General features: G+C 44.0%; 1 protein-coding gene across 1 annotated transcript in view; it reads left to right on the forward strand.

Annotated features, from left to right (window-relative positions):
- Window positions 1-20,518: 20,518 nt before the first annotated feature.
- cacna1bb (calcium channel, voltage-dependent, N type, alpha 1B subunit, b) overlaps window positions 20,519-21,521 on the forward strand; it is a 97,851-nt gene continuing 96,848 nt past the window's right edge. Inside the window, exons 1-2 of the mRNA XM_036528791.1 lie at window positions 20,519-20,547; window positions 21,339-21,491. Of these exons, the coding sequence (XP_036384684.1) occupies window positions 21,365-21,491 (127 nt within the window). The 5' untranslated portion in view covers window positions 20,519-20,547; window positions 21,339-21,364. The remainder of the gene's footprint in view (window positions 20,548-21,338; window positions 21,492-21,521) is intronic.

Raw genomic sequence — 21,521 nt, forward strand, 5'->3', positions numbered from 1 at the left:
GAAGTAGACCATAATTATCCTATAGTTTGCAAATGACTGTGACAAGGGTGCGCAGCTGCGTGAGGGGTGATCCATCACTCGGGATGGCAGGGATCAATAGCGGGGTAATAAAGATCGAAAATGGTAAATGCTTAAAGAGAGCCGCGTTTCCCAAATTGATTAGCGCCAGAGATGCATTCATTTCCCCCCTGAACGGGGAAAAGTTAGCCCAGGATCAGCGATCGTTTATCATAGCACGCGAGCCCAGCTTTCGCTGTCAAACTATCGTGCGCGAGCAAGTGTCTCGCCATTATACAGGCTGTGATTAATGAAGGCCCCTGTACTAAGGCCAGAAGGGCGCTGATGCTATGTGTACAGTGTGCCTTAGGGTGCTTTCACACTAGAGCTTTTGGTGCGGCCCCCGAGTCTGCTTGAGCCGTTGGTTCGGTTCATTTTGTTGATGTGAAAGCTGTTTTCCTAACTCGGGTGCGTGCCAAGGACCGTACCCGGGTCCTCCAGAAAACGGGGGTCTGGGGTACGGTTCACCTGATCTCCAGTGCGGTTTGCATTTGGTGTGACAGCTATCCAATCTAAAACCAGGAAGTAAATGCTATTTTGCCTCCCTTTTGCGTTGTTGCCTAGCGACGTTGGTAAATAAAAGCTGCACGTTCCTCACGTGTTGATGACGTAAACGGACCAGGGTTCGCAACCAAAAAATGTAATGTGAAAGGAGACCAGCGGGGGCAGGAGGAGGGGGGAATAATCGCACTCGAGTTCAGACCAGCAAAACGGACCAAGTGTGAAAACAGCCTTACAGTCTCGTGATAGACCACATTCTGCCTCTTTCATTGAACGAAAAGAAAAAGTTGTGTGGTATTCTTCCTGTGTATTTATAGCCTATTGTGATTGTTATTGGTGTTTCCAGTATATCTATGCCTTTCTGTGTATGGTTTCAAAGCTTCCAGTATATTCATAGTTTAAATTCTGTGGTCTCACTGCTTCCAGGATCGATATAGCTATCTGCTTGTGGATTATGTGCTGCCTGTGTCGTAAGTTTGTTGAATGTAATTTCACTGATTCCAATGCATGTATAACTTCCTGCATACCTTCTCAATGCTTCCCGTATAATCAAAACTCCCTGTGTGTGGTCTCCATTAGTCCAGCATAGTTATAGGGTGTCGTGTTTGGTGTAAGTGTCCTCATAGCCTTCTGTGTGTGGCTGCAGTTAGTCTAGGTAGTATGTGCTACTGTCAGAGTGGTGCTCCCTCTGCAGCCGCTCCTAGCTTTGACACTGAGTGACATCTGTGGGCTCCTACTCCGACAGCATGAAGCTGCATGTGCCATGGCCCTTGTGACATCCCTCTTTGTTGTCTGGGGTCAGGGGTCACTCAATGGCACCGCCCGGGGAACAGCGTAGAGAGAGGCGAATGCTGATTCACCCACCTTTTGCAAATCATTTCCACTAGCGGAGCTGAGTGTAATCAGAGAGCCGGTTAAAGGTTAAATCCCAGGCATGGGAGCACCAGTTATACGTGTGAGTAAGGAGCATGAACTCAGTTTCTTCAGTAAAATAGCCAGGGGCTTGAAAAGGTAATATGTTAGATTCTGTAAGTTACCCTGAATAAAGATCCCTGCTAAGCAAAGGGATCAAGGTCATTTTCTAGAGAGCACCCTGGTCACACATGTGCTCCATGGTTTGTGTGAGACATTCTGCTCAAACCAGTGGTTTGCCATTTTGAGGTTGAGAATGATTGTGCGCTTTGCATTGTTTGCTCCGAGAGCTCCCTACCTCTCACTACTGTGTAAACAGCTCATCTGAAATCTTCGAAGCAGATCCTGAGAGTTGGTGAGGCTCCAGATGAATCCACGTAACATCTCACTCTGCATTCCCCTTTGTTTTAAAGTCCATTCAGACTCATCCGTGTAAGGAGAAAATAAAGCCCTCAACCCCACCGAACATTATCCCTGAGCTCGCAAACAAAGCCGGCTCTGTCTGTGAACAATGTGAGCTGACAATGTTAGCGACAAAAACTTTGTTGCTTCTTTGATCCCTCTAAATTGGAAGGAGGGCTTTTACATACTTTCCGTATTGTGTGCTGAAATGTGGCTGGTCTCCAGTGCCCTGCTTAATGGCAGCTGCTGCGAGAAGGGTCTCATTCATCGGCTGGAGAAACTTAATAAATTACGAAGCAAGGGCCGTATCATCTCTCTAAAACCTCCAGCAGTCAGCCGCATTAGATTAATTGCAAACATGCCGGCGTGCTCTTTTTCACTCTCTTTCCTTTGTCATTGTTCACAGGTATGAGGAGAATTTATTTCCCATCATTTATATGGGAAAAGGAAACTTTTTATGCCGTGGTGTTCTCTGTAGTTCATCAATCCCATTCATCTGCTGAGGAGGCATGACAAAAAACTTTAGATAATTCTTGACAGTTTCCACCTCCTCTATCTGAAAAGGATGGACTCCAAACTGGTTACTATTTGTGCTGTTCTGTGGATCTAGCAAACAAATAGCAAGCTGCTTCAGGACAAGTCCTGTCACTTTGTGATGGGAGCCAACATTAGAGAAGTCTATGTTAGATGTAAATCTGTGATGCTTATTTGTATTCTGTGTTTTTGGTTTTGGTGTGTTGTAGTGGACAGGGCATTGTTTTGACAGCCTGAGACTCATGGGGTCACATCCCATGGGTCACACCCTTAAGCACAATGCTGGAACTGCTCTCACAGTAATGGGTTACACACACCATTGGCTTAGTGATGTTAGCACCCCCCCACCCATCTTGCTTTCCTTCTCTCTCCCTCCATCCCTCTCTCCCACACATTCTTTCCCTCTCACTGGGTGTGGATCTGTTCCCCTGAGCCCCTGTGGCAGAGCGTGAGACTGCCTGTTTATGTTGAAGTAATTCACACTAATGAGAGCAGCCCTGAAAGTCTGTGGCATCCTCGCTCTGAAGTAACAGGCAACAACAGTTTCTTGCCTGTCTGCTTGTCCTATTTGTATTTTGTATTATTTCTTTCCCTCTTTACTTGTGTTTCCCTCTTTATTTTTTCTTTGGCACAGAGAGCTAATTACCCTGCCTGTCTTCTGAGGTACAACAGGAGCCCTGGTGTATATCGAAGGTTCAGTCGCAGAATTGAAGTCTTTGATGTTTGGGCTATACCTTCTGTAGGTCAAGCAGAAGTTGGCTAGTTTGTTAAGTTGTTTGCGTTTGAGAGTGTGGCAATCCTGCCTCTTCCTCTATCATGTCCTTTCTCTCTCTGTCCACCCCCCTCCTTTCCACTGTGAGAGTTAAAGAGAGATATTTTATAGTAACAAGCTCAGTGTTGTCATCAGCCCCATTGTTCTAAGGCTATGACATGACAGTGTTGAGACCTGATAGGAAGATTGATATAGAGTTTTCCTGTGCATGCAAGTGAGTCGTTCACAGATTTGGCACACATTAGCCACACATTAAAGCACATTTATTGTATTTGTGTTTGTGTGTGTGTGTTTTTTTTAACCTCAGTTGGAACCGTTATCTAGACATTATAGGTTTGGAAAGTGTGATGCAGTGGCATCCTGAATTCTCAACAACCAAAAGTTTGATTTGTTCCCCTCTTGCAGTCATTTCCCATTGCTGAGAGAAATGTTGTACACCCTCCACCTCTGATTTGCACTCAACGGTAATGTGGTTATTTTGATGATTAGTTAGGAAATTGATGTGAGCTAAACTGTATTGCTTTTCCATTTATTTCGTTGTGTTGTTTTGTTTTTTCCTGTTAGGTAAAATAAGGATTAGCAGATGAAATGACATCATTTCTCATTTCTCAGATGAACCCCCTGAGTCCCATGGTTTCGAAAGATGAAAACCTACATCAGCTTTTGAAAACAACCAGTGGCTTTGAAAGCACATGATCAGATTATATTCCCAGTTTGTAGGGTGGGAGGATATGTTAAACCTAGTGGTTGAAAGGTGATGCTTCACGAACCCCATAATACATAATTGAGCCACCATTTGCTGTGAACCAATCAAAAGACTTGCTGTCCACACCAAACAGTATTACTGATTACAGTGAGAGAATCACTCATAAAACACGGTAGTTCCATCCATTTTAGGGTTCATGAAGCCTTACGCACTAACATTACTAGTTAAAACCTTACCTGGATACATGAACTAGACTCCATTTATATGGAGCCAGGCTGCCAGGAGAAATTTCTTTACGCTGTAATAATTATTAAAGAGTTATGGAATGGACTGTGAACTGTAAAAAGCAATTAGGTTAAACTTTTGCAGTTTCTGTAACCACATGCTGACTCACAGTAATAATCTGGCAGTTGCTAGATGGCAGCTGCCAGATGACCACATTCTGCCCCCTTTCACAGCTGTTTCTCTGTATCTGCATTTAGTAGCTCTGGAGTAAAACTCAAACATACAGCAGTAAAGGGAGTAAAAACTGTTTTACCCACAGATGGGTGTGGACGTTGTCACCCTTCTTCATGATGAAATGCTCCCTCTGTCGTGAAAGCGGCTTCTGCAGTAATGCACACAGGCAGAGACACCCAGGAGAATGGAGCTTTTAACTCAGACCTGTTCATTTTGAGGAAAAGGTGATGTTTCAGGACAGACGGTTGGCTGTGTACCTGTTCAGATGGAGAATACATCGTGCTGCCCTATCCCTTAAATTACGGTGCATACAGTGAGCCTAACAAGAACCCTGCAAATGCTGCCCCTGTGAACACATCAATCCCCGGGCCTTGCGTCTCCCCCTGAGGGCTCCTGTTACTTCATCGTGATATAGTGTTGCTGGAAACTCGGTAAATACACAGTGTCAGTCAAACTGTTGGATGGCTTTTTAGCTCCGTGCTCCGACGGTGGAGGAATTATCACTGGCTGGCACAGATGCGAAACAATGTTTCCAACCAGCAGCTCCAGTATCTGGTGAGCGGCCCATTATTTCATGCGCTGGTTGGAAACCTGTTTGTTTTGGTTGGATTTTTCTGCGTAGGCCGCCGCCCACAGTTTCCTGTTTATTTATGTGTTAAATCACTGTGATTTTTTTGTGGCCGGGCGCAACACCGACTGCAGGTAGTTTGTGAAATATGTCACAAGCAGTTTAATAATGTTACTGTTTAGGAAAAAAACTGATCTGTTCCAGGCAAAGATGTGTGGGTGACAGTAACAAACCTTGTAAAGGCCTGGCCAGAATGGTGCCTCCGAAAGTCTTTTAACCACTGTATTCAAGTGCTTGTTAGAGTGAATGTCCTCATGTTCTATGTTCCCTATTCAATTAATGTCTATTGCAGTTGGGCTTGCTGTGTTTATTGTTGACGAGTGTCAAAATACCCAGTTTGGTGGGTCTGTGCAGATCAAGGTACTGTTTGTACTGAAAAAAATTCAAAAATGGTTTAGATATTTGAGAGGTTTCCTGAGAGATTGTCGACACCCACAATTTCGCTCCTTTGTTTGCCACTGCATTTCATTATCATAATGTATCATTCTGCAGAACACGAAGGAAGATGATGAAAACTCATTGCAAATACTAAACACTTGTAGGTCCAACTGATCTGGCCTTTGTCACCTGATCTAAACAAATCTGTTCCCATGATGCATGATGGGTGCCTGCTGACTGTTATTTAAGGGGAATTCTCACAGGTTTTGTTCTGATAAGGATAGAGTTTGTGGTAGTGCTGCCTTGGCTGACCAAGCTGACAAAACTTTTCTGTGTGCAAACACCTGTGCATCTATAGATTTACTCTCAACTATAGATTTCATGCACCAAACCAATAGACTGAGCATTGAAAGTCTGACGTTTTTTTACACTTTGATCATCCAAAGATGTTGATCATCTTGAGAAATGTATTATTTTGTGATTCTTTAATTCAGCCTGCACTCCAACAGATGAACCACTCTGTAAGAATAGAATGCAACAACTCAGCACTTTCCTTTAAAGTGCCTGCTTGCAGATGGCAGCTGCAGTGTAATAAAGGGACTAATTACGCAGGGTTGTCTTAGTTATCTGAAGCTCCATTAAGTAACTAATTTCCTACCAAGCACTTCCAGCTCTTTTCCTCTCCCTCCTCGCTTTCCCAACTGCCGTCTCTCTGGCTCTGTGGGTTGGCACAGCACGGCTCATGCCAAGGATTGCCATATCCGGCAGTGCCTCTGTTAAAAATGAGATCTTCCTGCCCTCCCTCTCGACGTAGTTTTCCTTCAATGCCAGATGGAGGGCCAAATTGTGGATGGGAGGCCGTCCGGGAAATTAAATTGCCCCTCTCGTTCGTATCCATTACTGTCCTGTCACGACAAAGCGGCCTGCTTCGGTCTTCCTCCTGTTGGCTTCTTTTGGTGTTGGTAGCTTGACTGGCTGGATGGCTGTGCGGCTCATAGCACACGCTTGCCTTGGGTATGCAGCTCAAATGGGACAGTGACATTTTAAGGGAATAAAGCTCTGTCACTGTCCTTTTGCTGCACTCTTACAGAGTTAATGACAGTCTTTTATTCCCCATTAAAGCAGCCAGGGCCAGAGGGGATTGGTTATAATATTAAAGCTGATGCATACCCTCTCTTTCCCCTTCTAATTAAACAAATGAACAAAGTGTAAAATGGATTTCCAACTTGACATGTACACTAAGTACTGTAGTTACAGAACATCAAGTCATTTGTAGATATATCTTTTTTTTTTTTTTTCATTTTCAGAAATATTCGTGGTTCACAAGTATGAACAAATAGGGAAAACCGGGCAGGGAAAAAAAGAAAAAAAAAATCCAGGGCTCAAATGCATATAAGGCACAATCACACATGGTGATCAGATTATTACACAGACGTTTACACTGCAGAATTGTAGTAGAAGTTAGAAGAACATTTTCTTTGTTATTTTGGCTGATTAGACTCCCTTGCATAGTGTCATTCTGCTGGAGGTTTTTACCCAGAGAATTCAGCTTTGGGCACCACTGTCCTGTCTACCTGAGGATTGAACATAGAATCTTGAGGGGAAAACACGGTTCCTTAACCACTCTGCTGCGCTATTGTGAGCTCACTGAGTGTTTGTCCTTCTTAGCCTGTGTGACTGACCTGAACAGATACAGCGGGTTTTTCACACGGGACCTAAACCAAATCGCATCACAAGTTGGAGTAATGACAGAAGGAGACACTGTATGGCACACACTGACACACACATACACACAGTTCCTGTGCTCTCATGCCTAGTCTGAGATCCCATTCGTGAACGCTCACAGGCTGAAATGGGAGAGAGGGCCGAGGGTGACCATGACCTTTGACCTTGTTAAACAAGTTCCTGAAGGAACAGGGACACGCTCTCTCTCCTTGCCCATGTGTTTGGATTCAGACCCAGGCTTCAGGGCCTCCTCCTTCAGGGCCGACTCAGCCACGCACTGCCTCCTGTGTCTCCAGCTCTCGAGGTGAAATGGTTACTGCGTCCAAGTGGGGATTGTGTTAGTGTCAATGAACGGTGTATAACAGGGGTTTAAACCAACAATCCACCGGTTTCAGGCCAGATGCTGTAATGGCAGTGGCATGAAGAGTATTATTATCTTATCGAATGCTTCAAAAACATTTCTTTCCCAAAGCTGAACCCTCTACTCTGACTGCAGATGATGTAACTGGGGCTCAGATGTTCTGTTGCTACATTTCAGTGGGCAGAAGTTACTGGTTATCAGCAAACATCTTTTTCCTCTGCATGGAGGCCTCTGCTTGCTTAAAGACTCCTAGAGTGTGATTTGTGTATGTTGAATATGTATTTTTTGGCAAAATATTTATTTTTGCATAACTCAGGTGTTCCCCTTGGTATATATTCCGAAATCAGTTGCACAGATTCTGCTGAAGCTGTGCGCGAGTCTGTACTGTGGCAGTGTGGGTTGAGAGCATGTGAACTGGGAGATCACCACAGTGCTTACACCACTGGGGCTGGTCTAAGATAAGGATGTGTCTCTCTGTTTCTCTCTCCCCTTCTCTCTCTCTGTCACTCTTCCCCCCTCTCTCTCCCCTCCTCTTTCTTTCTGTCATATACTCATTCTCCATCCCTCTCCCTCTCTCTCTTTTTCTCCCCTTCTATCTCTTTCTCTCATATACTCTTCCACTCTCTCTTTCAATACTCCATTTACTTCAAATAAGAGGCAAAACCCCCCGAAGGCCTGGAGACCCATATCTAGTTTATGTACTTTTAGATTTGCTGAAATTTCAGGGAAGAGAAGCCTCCTGCTGCAGATTGGTTTGAGGCCTTTGCAGAAGGCGGAGGCTGGTTGTCACCCATGTTAACTCGAAGTACACCGTGCTGCTTTGCGACGTCTCCAAACCTGTGCAGTTTCTCTGTGCTCCTCTGCTCAGCAGAACCACCGTCTTTCTCACCCCCATTAATGAGCGGGGAACGAGACAGGGCATCGACGGGGTGAAGGAGTCGTCTGCTGCTGTCACACTGTGGCAGCCGATTAGCAGAGGAGTGGTGATCTGCCTTTGAAATGGACAGCCTATTACCCACACTGCCACATGTGTCTGTCATATGTCCATATGTCTGAATATGTGACATATGACATCCTAAAGTTGAGACTGAACCAGAGGAGTGAGGGTCTGCAATCTCTCAATTGCGATTGGCTCCCTGAAAATCTTGAGCTGAGGGAGGGGCAACACTGTCGCTGCAGCTACAACAAGGAACGGCTGCTTCTTGAACACATTGAGGTCTTTGCATGACTTTCTGTTTCAGGAGGGCCAGGCGATAACTGTGCAATTTCCTGTCCACATTACTGGGGTTTGTGTGGATAAGCGCTGTGGTAGGCATCCATGCAGTTGTGCCTTTACTGAAATGAGTCAGGTATCCATAAGGATATCACATTACAGCTCTGCAATCCTACTCCCTTTGCAGCATGCGAGTACATTAAACATATGGCTCAGTTAATATTGTGGTTGCTTCTGTGGAATAACGTTTTTGGTCAATAATAAAGCCCCCCCCCCATGCTACATATATGTCCATGATGGAAGAAAGTGAGAGCATTGGAGGCGGTGGGAGAGATCGGCTGTGTGAGCTGCCTCCACTCTCCTCTCAGTCCCAGTCAACACCCAGTGAGGTGTGTGCTTCACAAAGCCAAGAGGTGCTGTGCGCTTTTTCCCTCGGCGACACACGGGTGGGCGGCAACCGGAGGGGGTGGGGTTGGGGGAGGGGAGGGGAGGAAATGCGTGACTCAGGGTTTTTTTTTTTTGTTTTTTCCTCTTTGCAATTAGCGCGAGATCGGCTGGGGACGCATTAGCTGGGGCCAGCATTAATTAACACTCTGGAAAAGAGGCGGAAAAAAGGGGGAGGGGGAGGCAGAGCAGAGGGCAGGCGGGCCGAGATCTGCACGCTTTGCTGCTTTAATCGACTGAACGCACGGCACACGGGAGGCTCGGGCCCGGACCCGCCGCCGGCGCTGCAAATCTGCCAAGCGCGTGGGGCCCAAAAAAAGACCAAATATTTGCACGAGGTTTGATGCACGCAGGCCATAGCCTGAAGCATTTACAAAAATGGAAAAAAAAGACAAACAGCAGATTATGAAAGGAGCTGTGCTGTTGTCGAGTGCTTGGTGAGGGCTTTATTTATCTGTTTTTCATTCTTTTGTTGATTATTGCTTTGTTTGTGCCAGAGTTGTTCGAAAGTCAGTTCTAATTTACATACGAGCCGAAAGTTAATCAGCGCCACGCGCCTCGCAAATTTGATCCAAATAGTCAATGGCAGGCAGGAGGACTTCATTATACTTTTCTTCATGGGCATTATAAAAATATGATTCTGTCTCCATGTGCGTGAGTCCAGGCATCCGGGTCCGCCCTGTTTTCCTTGCCGTCTCACTCGCTGACACTCCACATCTGAGTCGGCATGATCTGATGACTTCTGATGGCCCTCAATGAATGAAGAACCTGAGAGTTTAATATGAGCCCCGAAACAAGAGTGAAAAGCCATTTAATGGAAATTGAAAGTGGGAATTAATACTGAGTGGAGTGGAAATGGAGGGTATTAAATGACTTCGAAGGGTCTTGAGTGACTTTTTTGAGACAGAGTTCACAATGCAGGTCCAGTTGGAAAAAAGTCAAACCTTATGCAACTGATGACTTAACCAAACACCAGCTCTATCTGTCTGTCTGTCTATCTATCTATCTACCTATCTATCTATCTATCTATCTATCTAATCAACTTTATTAGTATGACTAACATTATGTGTAATGCATTGCTAAAGCATATAAATTAAGAATAACTATAAAATTAACAATAATGGGAGGGGGGTGAAGTAATAATGTTAGTAAATGTAACAGTAAGAATAATGGTAACAATAATGATTTCTTTCTTTGATGTCCTACTTGCTTTCTCACTGCCAGTCTGACTGTCTGTCTGCTGGTCTGTCTACTCACACGTCTGAATATTAAGAAACTAATGGTGCATTCATGTCTGCTTTTGTATCTGTTGTTTATGTCACAGTTACCCTAAGTTTGTGTGACGGACAGTGTCACGTGTTGTCATTTTGTGTGTCTCCTGTATTCTGGCCCTCGGCGATACTTGTTCTGACATTTGGTCCCTGCGTATCATCACTGAAGACATTTACTTCAGCTGCAATCTGACTCGACCTCTGGCACTGCCACAGTCATGTGATTGGCCGTGTCTGTCTGTCCGTCTGTCTGTCTGTCTGTCTGTCTGTAAACAAAACAGTGCCTGAAAAAGTTAACGATAGATTCAGCGGAAACCTGCTGAAATTAATACGGGATACTCTGAGGACTCCTGGGAGCGGCAGGGATATGCGCTCAGTCTCTAGCGAGCGCCGCTCTGGTCTGGATTTGTTGTCTCCTCTGTTTCTGCATCAGTGCTGTCACTGAGGAATGACTCAAAGGTGTCTCAGACACAAATAATGTACTGCATGCCATGTCAAATCCTTATGGCTGCGCTTGTGAAAATATGTGTTGTCATGTACAAGATTTTAGGATTTGTTTATCTGGTTGGCAGATGCCCTTTTCCGGAGTGACTTAATGCATGCTGCCTGCTGTTCTACTTCTGGCTATTATTCTTATTTTAGCTTTAATTTTAGTTTTCAAACCCACAATCCACTGGTCTACATTCAATTAGCCAATATGAGGATGCACTGGGTATAAAGCATTGAAAAAGTATTTCTGCCCACCCCCACATTGGGTGGGCAGAGATATTGGCACCGCTTTGTCCGGACGCCGTTCTGGTCGCTCCGTTTAGACTGTGCTTTTTACATTTCAGTACAAGTTGTATACTGTTTATAACTGTGTATGTGACAAATAAAGAAGTTCTTCTTGAATCATCGACATACATGATCGGATTGCTCTGTCTTGTCAGTAGAGATTGAGGATAATATTCCTGTATTTTTCACCTTGGAGTTTTTAATCTGAATTTCCTGTAGGTAATTCAGAAAATCTGCATGCGTAAATTGCGAGGATGTTTGTGAGCTACGCCACCCATGAAGGCCAGTGCAATAAGTGCAATAAGAGTAAGATTGTCTTATGTTACTTGGCCTATCTATCAGACCGGGCACGGTGCCTCCTCAGTTATAATGAAGAAGCGGTTGGCTGCGCATGATTAAACCTGCAATAATCGGTCAAAAGAGGTATGGAGGAACTAAAAGGATTAGTTCGCAGGGAGTCAAATGTATTGGAAGGCATTCAAAGTCTCCCTGACCGCAGGGTATGGCGAGTTATATAAGCGAGCCACCATAAATAATATAGTGCATGTCAAAGACGCTTATTTTGACATCAGACAAACAGCGGTGGGGGGTGCTCTCAGATTAAAACAGCATGCCCTGAGACATGTGAACCTTCACTCCATCTGCTCTCAGAGAGCAAGTGCTCCTTCAGATACCTGCTGCTGTTTCTCACATGATGATTTGACAGAGCGTTCCTGTGAGTGAAGTGCTTAATCACTGTGCTTTAAATTTGTCTGGAAAGTATCGGGCAGCTGGGAGAGGAGGAAAGGTTCATAATACAGAGATGACTACAGGTTCATGAAAAGCTATTTGAGCACTGCGCGATACTTCAGAGATTTAAATATCTCATGGATGTACCGGTGTAGTTATTACAGAATTCTATGACTGGAGGCTTAATCAATGGTGTTCTTTGCTAGGATCTGATCTACAGCTGTGTGTGCGTGTGGAGGACTTCTGTGCCAGACCAATTTGCTCCAGTGAAGCCTTTCACAGCCTTTAGTCTTTCAAAGTCTTTCTGGAAAAATTACACTGAAGCCTAGTGATCTTAATTCTGCTGTGGCTCTCCTTCATCAAAACATTTGACAAGTGAATGCCATGTGGTTCATTGCTGGAGACAAATAGGAGCACAGCTGATGAATTGGCAGAGAAGACAGGCAGTTAGACAGGCAAACAGGAAGGCAGACAGACAGGCAGTGGGCAGATAGGCAGACAGACGGACAGACAGAGAGGCAGACGGGCAGTGACACAGATGACAAGCAGACAGACAGATAGACATGGGCACAGGTAAGCGGTGACGCTGTCACACAGATATGCGACAGGAGACAGCACTGCTCCTGCACCTGGTGACAAACCGGGTCCTCCTAGGAGAGTAGCCCTGTCTCCTTTTCTGGAGACTTGTGAAAAATTCAATTCCGATCTCACGCGTCTGTGTGCAACAGTAATTAGACTGTATCCTTCTATCAGGGAAGGTGAGAGCTTGGCGGCGGGGTGGGGGCTGTTTTTTCCGCCTCCCGACAGTGCCGTGTGTAAAGGCCAGTGGGACGGCATTTTTATTTGCGCCGTGGTGTATTTCTGCTGCTGCTCAAAGCCTCTGAGGTCTGAAACTTGGGAACAGGACAGAAGCTGCAAGCCTCAACACGCTGGCATCTCCTCCCTCCCTCTACCTGCAGATGACTGCCGCACGGCCCACAAAAACAGCAAATGGAAAATAAAAAACACCAAAAACACTCAAGTTTGCAGTGATGCCGTACTTCTATTTTAATCAGAAATGAAACAAAAGTCCACTTTGTGACCACTGACCTGTCCTGGGCCTGGTCCAGGAGGGCTCCTTTCAGCCCAGAAATTTGAATAGTTTAATTAAAATAATTACTGCATTATAAAGGCACTGCATTCAACTTCTCTAATTTCATGTGTTGCATAATACAGTGTGTGTGAAACATTACTTTCATGTCTGAGAATAATGCTTTTAAAACGCAGTTAGCCTAGAGTCGAACCTCACCATCATGGCTGCTAATGATGTAACTGGAAGTAAGAACACTGATCTGAGTTTTTTGCTGTAATTCTCAGGGATCTAGGCAGCCTGTTTCATGAATGTTATACAAAGTATCAAATTACATATACCGACTGGAGTGGCCCTTTAATTGAAACCAATTCCTCCCAATTCAGGGATTTCTGCTCATGTAGTGGGTAATTTCATTGGAGATCAAAAATATAATATGTTGCTCCTTATTTTATAGTTTTGTGGGTATTTGTTCTGAAAACAGTGAACTGGATTAAGGGCAGATAGAACTCCATTTCCTGGTTTGTTTTTCCATCCTCTGTTGTGACATTCCTTATCTGTACAGATTGAGTGATGGACAGATGATGGAAGAATAATAACCCCCTGCAACAGGTCTGTTTTTTTTAGTCTTTGTATGAGCATTCAGTACATTCACTGGTGGCTGCCCTGAAAAAAATCATTTCTTTATTGAAATGTTGCTATTTAAAACAGAATGATAATTCATAGGGAGTAGAGATAGAGAGTTGGAGATGGATTCAGCAGTGCTTTCTGGGATTTGCATGGGAGCAAGACTGCAAAACCAAAAAATGATTTCAAACATTTAAACAAAACCTTTTCCATGTACATACAACCGTGGAACAAGGTAAACTACTACAACTACTGTTCAATCCTGTTCATAGAGAACTAGGAAACCTGGACTATGGTCATCTAGCAACCTAGACTTTGGTCGTCTAGAGTGCATATTGAGCTGTCAATATTGTAGCAGTTCTCATTCTCATACGTCATTGTATTTTTGTGTGTTGGGTGGTGGTAAGGAGGTAAGGAGGTGGTAAGATGTAAGCCAGCTTGTCTGCATAGATTTGCCATCATGTCACTGACACAACCAAGCACTTTGCATAACAAGGTGGCATTTCCCTTGCCTGACCTGACATTTTCAATCTCCTCTTTAATGTGCTCTGTACATTCCTGCTTGAAGCTTCTGAGGAATATCTAGAATGGAAAGTCTCAATATCCCTGCATCTGATGTGTGTTTGTGTGTGTGTGTGTATGTGTCTATCCCCCACGTCCTCTTGTGGTATTCATAATGAGTATTGTAATAACAAAAAAAGTTTCTGTCACATTTGAAGGTCCTAATGTTCTGTTATGTTTCATATTTTGGTCACCCGTAGATGTGATCATTCAACATCACATTTTATAATAAAATGTCTGATTCTGCTTCTGACAGTTTAAGAAAATAACAAAATAATAAAAGAAAAAAATAACCCATAGTAAAATTGTCTGTACACCTTTATGCTTTGCCTTTCATAGTTAAACCAAAGTTGACATCTAAAGCAGGCAGACCTACAGTATGTCACACAAGCATGACACACATGTACTGTTTTTAAAAGAGTCTTTTTCATTTTTCATTCACTAAAGTGGAACCTTGGGTCTTGAAGTCAGAGCGCATATTGCTTGGGAAAAGGTTTCAGAGCACCAAATGTAAGTAGAAGGTGTTACACTTAAGAATCGGCTGGTGCCAGTCAAAGCTGTTACGTCAGCCTTTATTTAATCTGGTAAAGGACCTAATGCTCCTCGACCTTACTGCACTAGCTTTAACAGCTTCTTCAGTTGGCAGGCGGACAGGCAGGCAGACACGTTCCGCATGCTCCTATCATGCAATGTTTTCCAACACAAGTCATGTGATCAGATCCAATGATCTTTATTTCATCTGGCTGACTCATCCAGTTCAGTTGGATTGGAAACATCACATGTTTTGCATTGTTCATAAAGCAAATATACCCATCATCAATACATCAGTTAGCAGTAAATCAATCAGCCAATCAGCCATTCAACCAATTATTCAACCATTGTATCTACTGTTGTAAATGTTGTGTGTATGAAGTACTCCTTCATAAAGGAATTGTAAGAGTGTGCTTTGCTATTGTCAGAAGCCCAGTTGAAATGGGGTTGGTTGGTGGTTGGTGATTTTTGACAGGGCGTTAATCTATACATATAAAACTTTGTAGCAGAACACATATAGCAAAAAGAAGCTTATACACCGTGTAATGACACACTTACACATGACCATGCATCACTCAGGTTGGCCTACACTCTATATCATTCAGCATGGGCCTACCTGCCCCTGTGATACACTGCAGGCCTGGTCAGGTATAGGAGAGTGGCAGTCACTGTGTCCAGTTTGTGTGTGTGTGTGTGTTTGTATGTGTGTGTTTGTATGTGTTTCAACAGAGAATAATAGTGTGAGTCGGCACATCAGCATCCACTATAGAAGGTGACATCTGTGAAAAAGTGTGATTAGTCTCCTCAACCTGGGACCTTGGATGACCTCACCGTTACCCTCGACACACTGGAAATGGCAAAGGCCGTATTTTCAAGACTGGGCCAGGTTCATGGGTTTTGAGGGAAAAGCTACACAGAGTGAGTTGACTGGACAGGACAGTTTCTCTCTCATGGGGCCTTGGTCCAGCCAGGGAAATGGACCCCCTCTCTCTCTGTCCTCTCTCAATGCATCTTTAATGGTGAAATTATACAGTCGTGAGCATGATATTATATCCTTGAGCAAAGCCTCTAAGCTGGTTCCTTGAATATATCCTGCTGTATGAAACAGATAACATATTAAAATCAAAGCAATGAGTCACCCTAGATATTTGGAGAAGGGTGTCTGATATGCAAATAAATAATAGCAGATAGAGCATTTTCAAACAATATTCATGACTAGATGTCATATTAATTATTAAAGCCTGCCTGTAATAGTTTAGATAGACAGATGGAAAAGCATGTTGGTTTTAATATTAAATGGACTGATATATTAATTTTAGGGTTTTCCTTTTTTGTCATTGTAGAACCAGCATTTGAATTTTTAAAAATGCAAGTGCGACTGATACCTTGATGTGATGGTCACTCCACTTGCGGTTGCTGTCAGGTCACATTAAACGTGTTTTGTCACTGAAGGCGATGACTGCATTTTAACCTTTTAACTTCTGAGTGAACTCACTCTCGCTACCATTGCAAAACTCATGATGTAACCTGTCCCCCTACTTCACATGCCAGTTGTATTATTATGTGTATTGAAATGTTATGCAAAAAATATGGCCTAATATATCTTATCTTGCACAATAGCAAGATGAATCAAGATGTTTAGCATTTTTGGGTACAGTGTTCTTAATGTGCTATCCTGCCCTAAATAACATCAATATGTTAAGTCAGGATGTTTTATGTGAAATGGGAAAATCATATTAAAGACATGCTACACAACAGTGATGAAGAGCTCGTCGAGTATTACCACATTGTTTCCAGTCTTCAGTTGCTGGAGCTCTCAAAATAGAAAACGGCAATGTCTAGAGATTGTGTGTTTGGGAACTGATTAAGCAGACTGTAAGCCACACACACAGAGACTGCTGTGGGATGTTAAGGAATATTGTGGGTTTCCTGAGCATCTCCACCAATGCATCAGAAAAAAAATGCTCCCTGTGTTTTCACCAGCAATGTTAAAATTCAGGATAAATTCTGCTATATTGCTACATGCTGCATGGGGCTCAGTTCCTGCTCAGGCATGCAAAAGCAAATGAAAATGCCTTACAGCCTCCTCTGGTGCATTTCATGTCTAATTAATTGTTTTCTTACATCTTGTGATCTGACTGCATCCATCTTATCAGATTTCTCATTAGGCCCTGATTAATCTATTTCCACACTGCTTTGCCTTGATCCATTCTGTTGCAAATCTGTGAATTTGTGTGTGTGTGTGCGCGTGCATGTGTGTGTTTTTTGCATGCGTTTGTGTTTGCGTGCAAATTGATTACACAATCAATTTGTTGAAGACATGATTTGGGCGGTGGACCCCTGAAAATGTAAAGTTATATACCGCACTGTATCAGAAGGGATTAGGAAGTCTTCTACAGAGGGATGAATCTTTCAGTGCTACCCACAGTAATACCAAAAAAGGATAACAGCGTGCATGAAGATGGCTGTTCATAAGCCTCTAATGGAACTGTATATCTGTGTCTATGGGATGCACAATGAAGAGTAAGGATTTACCTTTCATTTCCACAGATTATTGAACAAAAGTCCCCCACCTTCCACAACCTGGTTGTATTAACATTGCAAGTTTGAATCCCCCATGTGCCCATGCTGTTGTGCTTCTGAACAGGTGCTTAACCTTAAATGCTTTGGTAAATATCAGCAGTGTCTTGAAAATGTTGCCTACATAATACATGTGTAATGTGTCTCTGTTTGGTATAGCTCTTCAGTGCTCTCTGTATATTTATGAACATGTCGCGTTATGGCTGATTGTTTAAATATTTACATTTATTTAGCCATGGGCAGAGTAAGTTATGAAACAGAACATCCAAATGTGGCTGCTGCATGCCCACAGCCAGCTCAGACGCTTTTGGAACAGTTTGAAACGGCAGAGGAAAATGTGCGCCTGTTTGCGGCTGTGAGTGACGAGCCAAGCGTGCATTTCTACCCGACACCATTGCATGTGCTTTTGCTGTATCCAGAGAGACTGTGCGCACACACCAGTCCCCACCCGGCGTGTGTGACCGATGGCCCGTGCCGTCGTGTTTCATAAATCCTGCGTGCGGGCGAGTCGGTGCAGAGATACGCCATCCCGCTGATAAGGCCCACCGGTCGGCTCCCGTGCGGGAGAGACATTGATCTACCGTGCGCAACATCCAGTGTCAGCTTCTACAGCTACTGCTGCTCTCTTGCCACATCATTTCCCACAACCAGGCTACATCCATAACATACATAGACATGTGAAAGAGGGCTCTGACATTCAAGACTGAGTAGCGGTCTTACACACTTATCATTTTTCTGGCCCTCATCATCGTTCTCCCACATATGCTGATCATTTCGTGCTTTGTGGTCTTACTCAGGCCATTGCCTGTTTGCTTGAAGCAAAGAGCTGAGGATGTAGTCTGTCCTGTTTCAAGGTGTTCCAAGTTTTAGGGATACTTTTGTAGGTTTGTAGGATTTGTCATCTCTTAGTGTACTGTGGTTGAACTCCACAATCTGTGACTGTCGTCAACCAGCAGGGGGCTCCAACAACGAGGCTCCTCTGTCCCCCTCTCCTTTCTCTCCTCCTCCCCTGTTTCCGTCCAGTCTCCCCCTCCCCCTCACTGTCCTCTCTCCTCCTCCTGCTCCTCCTTTCTTTCTCTGACTGTGTCTTAGTAGTGCCCAGAGCGAGGTTTTTGTGTACGTGTGTGTGTGTGTGTGTGTGTGCGCGTGCGTGTGTGTGTGCGTGTGGCATAGCGCAGCACTCAGCTCTCCTCCATGTGCCTCTGCTAATGGCAGCAGCCAGCTGTGGCTCCCTGGCTGTGGGCGACGTGGCGCACGGGTAACGTGATGCTCCGCTGTCCCCTTTGTCAGGGGAAGCCACTCGAATGCTCCGGCACGCTTGACTTGTGCAACAGCACTCAGCAAGCAAGGATGGGGGGGGGGGGGAGAGAGACAGAGAGAGAGACAGAGAGAGAGACAGAGAGAGACAGAGAGAGACAGAGACAGAGAGAGAGAGAGAGAGAGAGAGACAGAGAGAGAGAGAGAGAGAGATGCAGGGCCAGGTAATTAGACTAGCTTAAGTGGCACAGCATAATAGTTAGACATGCAGGCCCCCTTCACCCCTCCCTTCTCCATACTGTCATCTCTGTATATATATCTCTGTCTCTCTCCCTTTATTTATCCCTACTCTCACCTCTCCCTCCCTCTCTATCTCACTCCATCTCTCCTACTCTTTCCCTTCCTGCCTCTCTCTCACCATACATTTCTTGTTACTCTTGCTCTCTCTTTCTCTCTCTCTCTTTCTCTCTTTTTCAGAAAGCATTCAGAATAGTTTTATTTCTGTGACAGGAGTTGTCCATTGTTGCCAAAGCACCAACATATTGTAAAAAAAAAAAAGACAAAGTAAATTATATAAAATGATATCTCCCTCTCTCCTGCTGAAACCAGAAAGTGCCATTACGTCAGGCCATTACTGGCGGGCAGGGGACAGGAGTGCAGTTTTAAGCAGAAGGGCAGCGGTTATGCCCACAACCAAGAGAGTAAAAGTACTTTTTAACTGCCCCAGTTTGAGAGCCAATCCACAGTTTCAGGGAGGTGGACCCTCTCTGGCCCAGGAACTTTCGGTTCTTCGTAAATAACAGTCACGAACAGTCACGGTTAGTTCTGCAGAAAAAAAATAAGAAACATCAACTGAGGCCCACCTTCACCTTACCACAGCCGTATCAGGGGAGATGAATTATGCTGTTGGCATGCATTTTCTCATTCTTAACTGTCTTTCCTGTGGATGTTTCAGCTATGTCTGGAGTGGAAAGAAGGGAATTGCACGTGAAAGTCCCTTTCACGTCCAGTTCCCAGCATGCCTTGCTGCAAGCGAGGGTGCGCAGGCCATGCTTTCCCTGGCAGTAGGTCTTGTTTTATTCTGATGGGGTCAGATTAATGCACCTTGTCTCCTGTTTGCCTCTGTGCCGCATCAGTATTTTGTGTGTGTCAGACACATTTAACAGCCAGGGATAGAACAGAGGAAACTGTTCCTTTGATCATGCTGCTCGTGATCCTGTTTCATTTATCTAAAATGAAATTGGTGTCACATTGTTGTTATTGTGACAATAATGACAAATTTTATCCTTATCTAGCTTACAAAAAGAGCTACATATGATACATTGATACAGCCAGATATTTACCGAGGCAATTCAGGTGCCTTAATAAAGGGTACATCTGTAGTGTTCTACCAGGGAATCAAACCCAAAGCCTTTGGTTTAGAATCCTAGCTCAAGGTAATAGCCTCTGGAACATATCCTGTGAAAGACTGAAGTCACTCTGCAGCTTGTGCAGGGGGAGAACAGAATGACATGCATCTGACTTACTACGAATGTTTATCTGCGGAAGACTGTATCTAGTCGCTAAATGCAGCCCTCCACCATTGATTAGTTGCTGTTGATGATAGACAATGATTTCCATATTAATAATTGATGATTATGAATTGTTTGTGGGTAGTAATGTTGTTGTGGGTTGAAAAACAGTAGACTCTGGTAGGGAAATAGTAATCTTGTCCTCATTTTTTTTCCCGATACTGTAGGACATTAGGATGGTCATGAAAAATAAATTTTTTTTAGCTGTGTCTACAGCACAGTATAATCACAGCCATCACAAGCTTTATTGTGATATAGTGAACAGGAATCAAGTGATGTGTGTTTTCTCTGGTGATATAAAATGACATCATCAAAATCTTTCGTTTGAGGATGTTTCTCTTGGTGGAAGTGAACTTGTAGGTGATGACTGTCCTCCCCCCTCTGTTTCCACAGGATTTTGACCACCGTGGGATCGGACTTTGACCTGCGGACCCTGAGGGCAGTGCGTGTGCTTCGGCCACTCAAGCTGGTGTCAGGGATTCCCAGTAAGTGCTGCTTCGTTTCCGCATCAAGGTCAGAGGTCAAAGGCCACCTTATTGGTAGACTCTACTAAATTTTTAAGATGGTGTGGAAATTATGAAAATTACCCACTGTCTCATTGCTCAGAAGTTTGCTCACCAGTGGGGCTTAATGATCATTGTTCTCATCTTAGTTGCTAAATTGGTCTCTATCCATGTCATGCAGTCATGTAATAAAATGATCATTAACTAGCTCCGCCAGCAGCGCTACTCACTTTTAGCACTGTTCATTTAAACAACAAGCAATCCTTTAGGTGTGTGTTCAGCCATATCCTCTGTACAAAGAGCCAGCCATACCGCACACTGTTTGTTCAAACTGCTGAATCTGCAAACCCGTATCTTTCAAGGTTAGAATGCAGTTACAAAAAAAGGTGAAACCCTGTTTCTCATAAAAAAAAAAATAAAAAAAAAACAATAAACAGAACAAAACTTCAGGGCAGTAACTTTAACTGTCAGTTATGCTATTTTTTTTTAACATTTTTTTTTTTATCATAACTGATTTTTAATGCATGTTAGCCTGAAGCCAAATAACACAGTTTCTGTGTTTGAATTTGTGTCAGTTTGTGTGGAAATGTGTGTATATTTGTGTTTGTGTGTGTGTGTGTGTGTGTGTGTGTGTGTGTGTGTGTGTGTGTGTGTGCGTGCGTGCGTGTGTGTGTGTGTGTGTGTGTGAATTATACAGCTCGATATTCTTGTTTCAGTGTCTTCACGTCTTCCTCTCTCTCTCTCTCTCTCTCTCTCTCTCTCTTTCTCTGCAGGTCTCCAGGTGGTGCTGAAGTCCATCATGAAGGCCATGGTACCACTGCTCCAGATCGGCCTGTTGCTCTTCTTTGCCATTGTCATGTTTGCCATTATCGGCGTTGAGTTCTACATGGGCAAGTTCCATCAGACCTGCTTCAAGCATGACAGTGGTAAGAAGAAACAGTCACACACACACACAC

Source organism: Megalops cyprinoides, chromosome 5 (genome assembly GCF_013368585.1).
Source record: "Megalops cyprinoides isolate fMegCyp1 chromosome 5, fMegCyp1.pri, whole genome shotgun sequence".
Lineage (NCBI taxonomy): Eukaryota > Metazoa > Chordata > Actinopteri > Elopiformes > Megalopidae > Megalops > Megalops cyprinoides.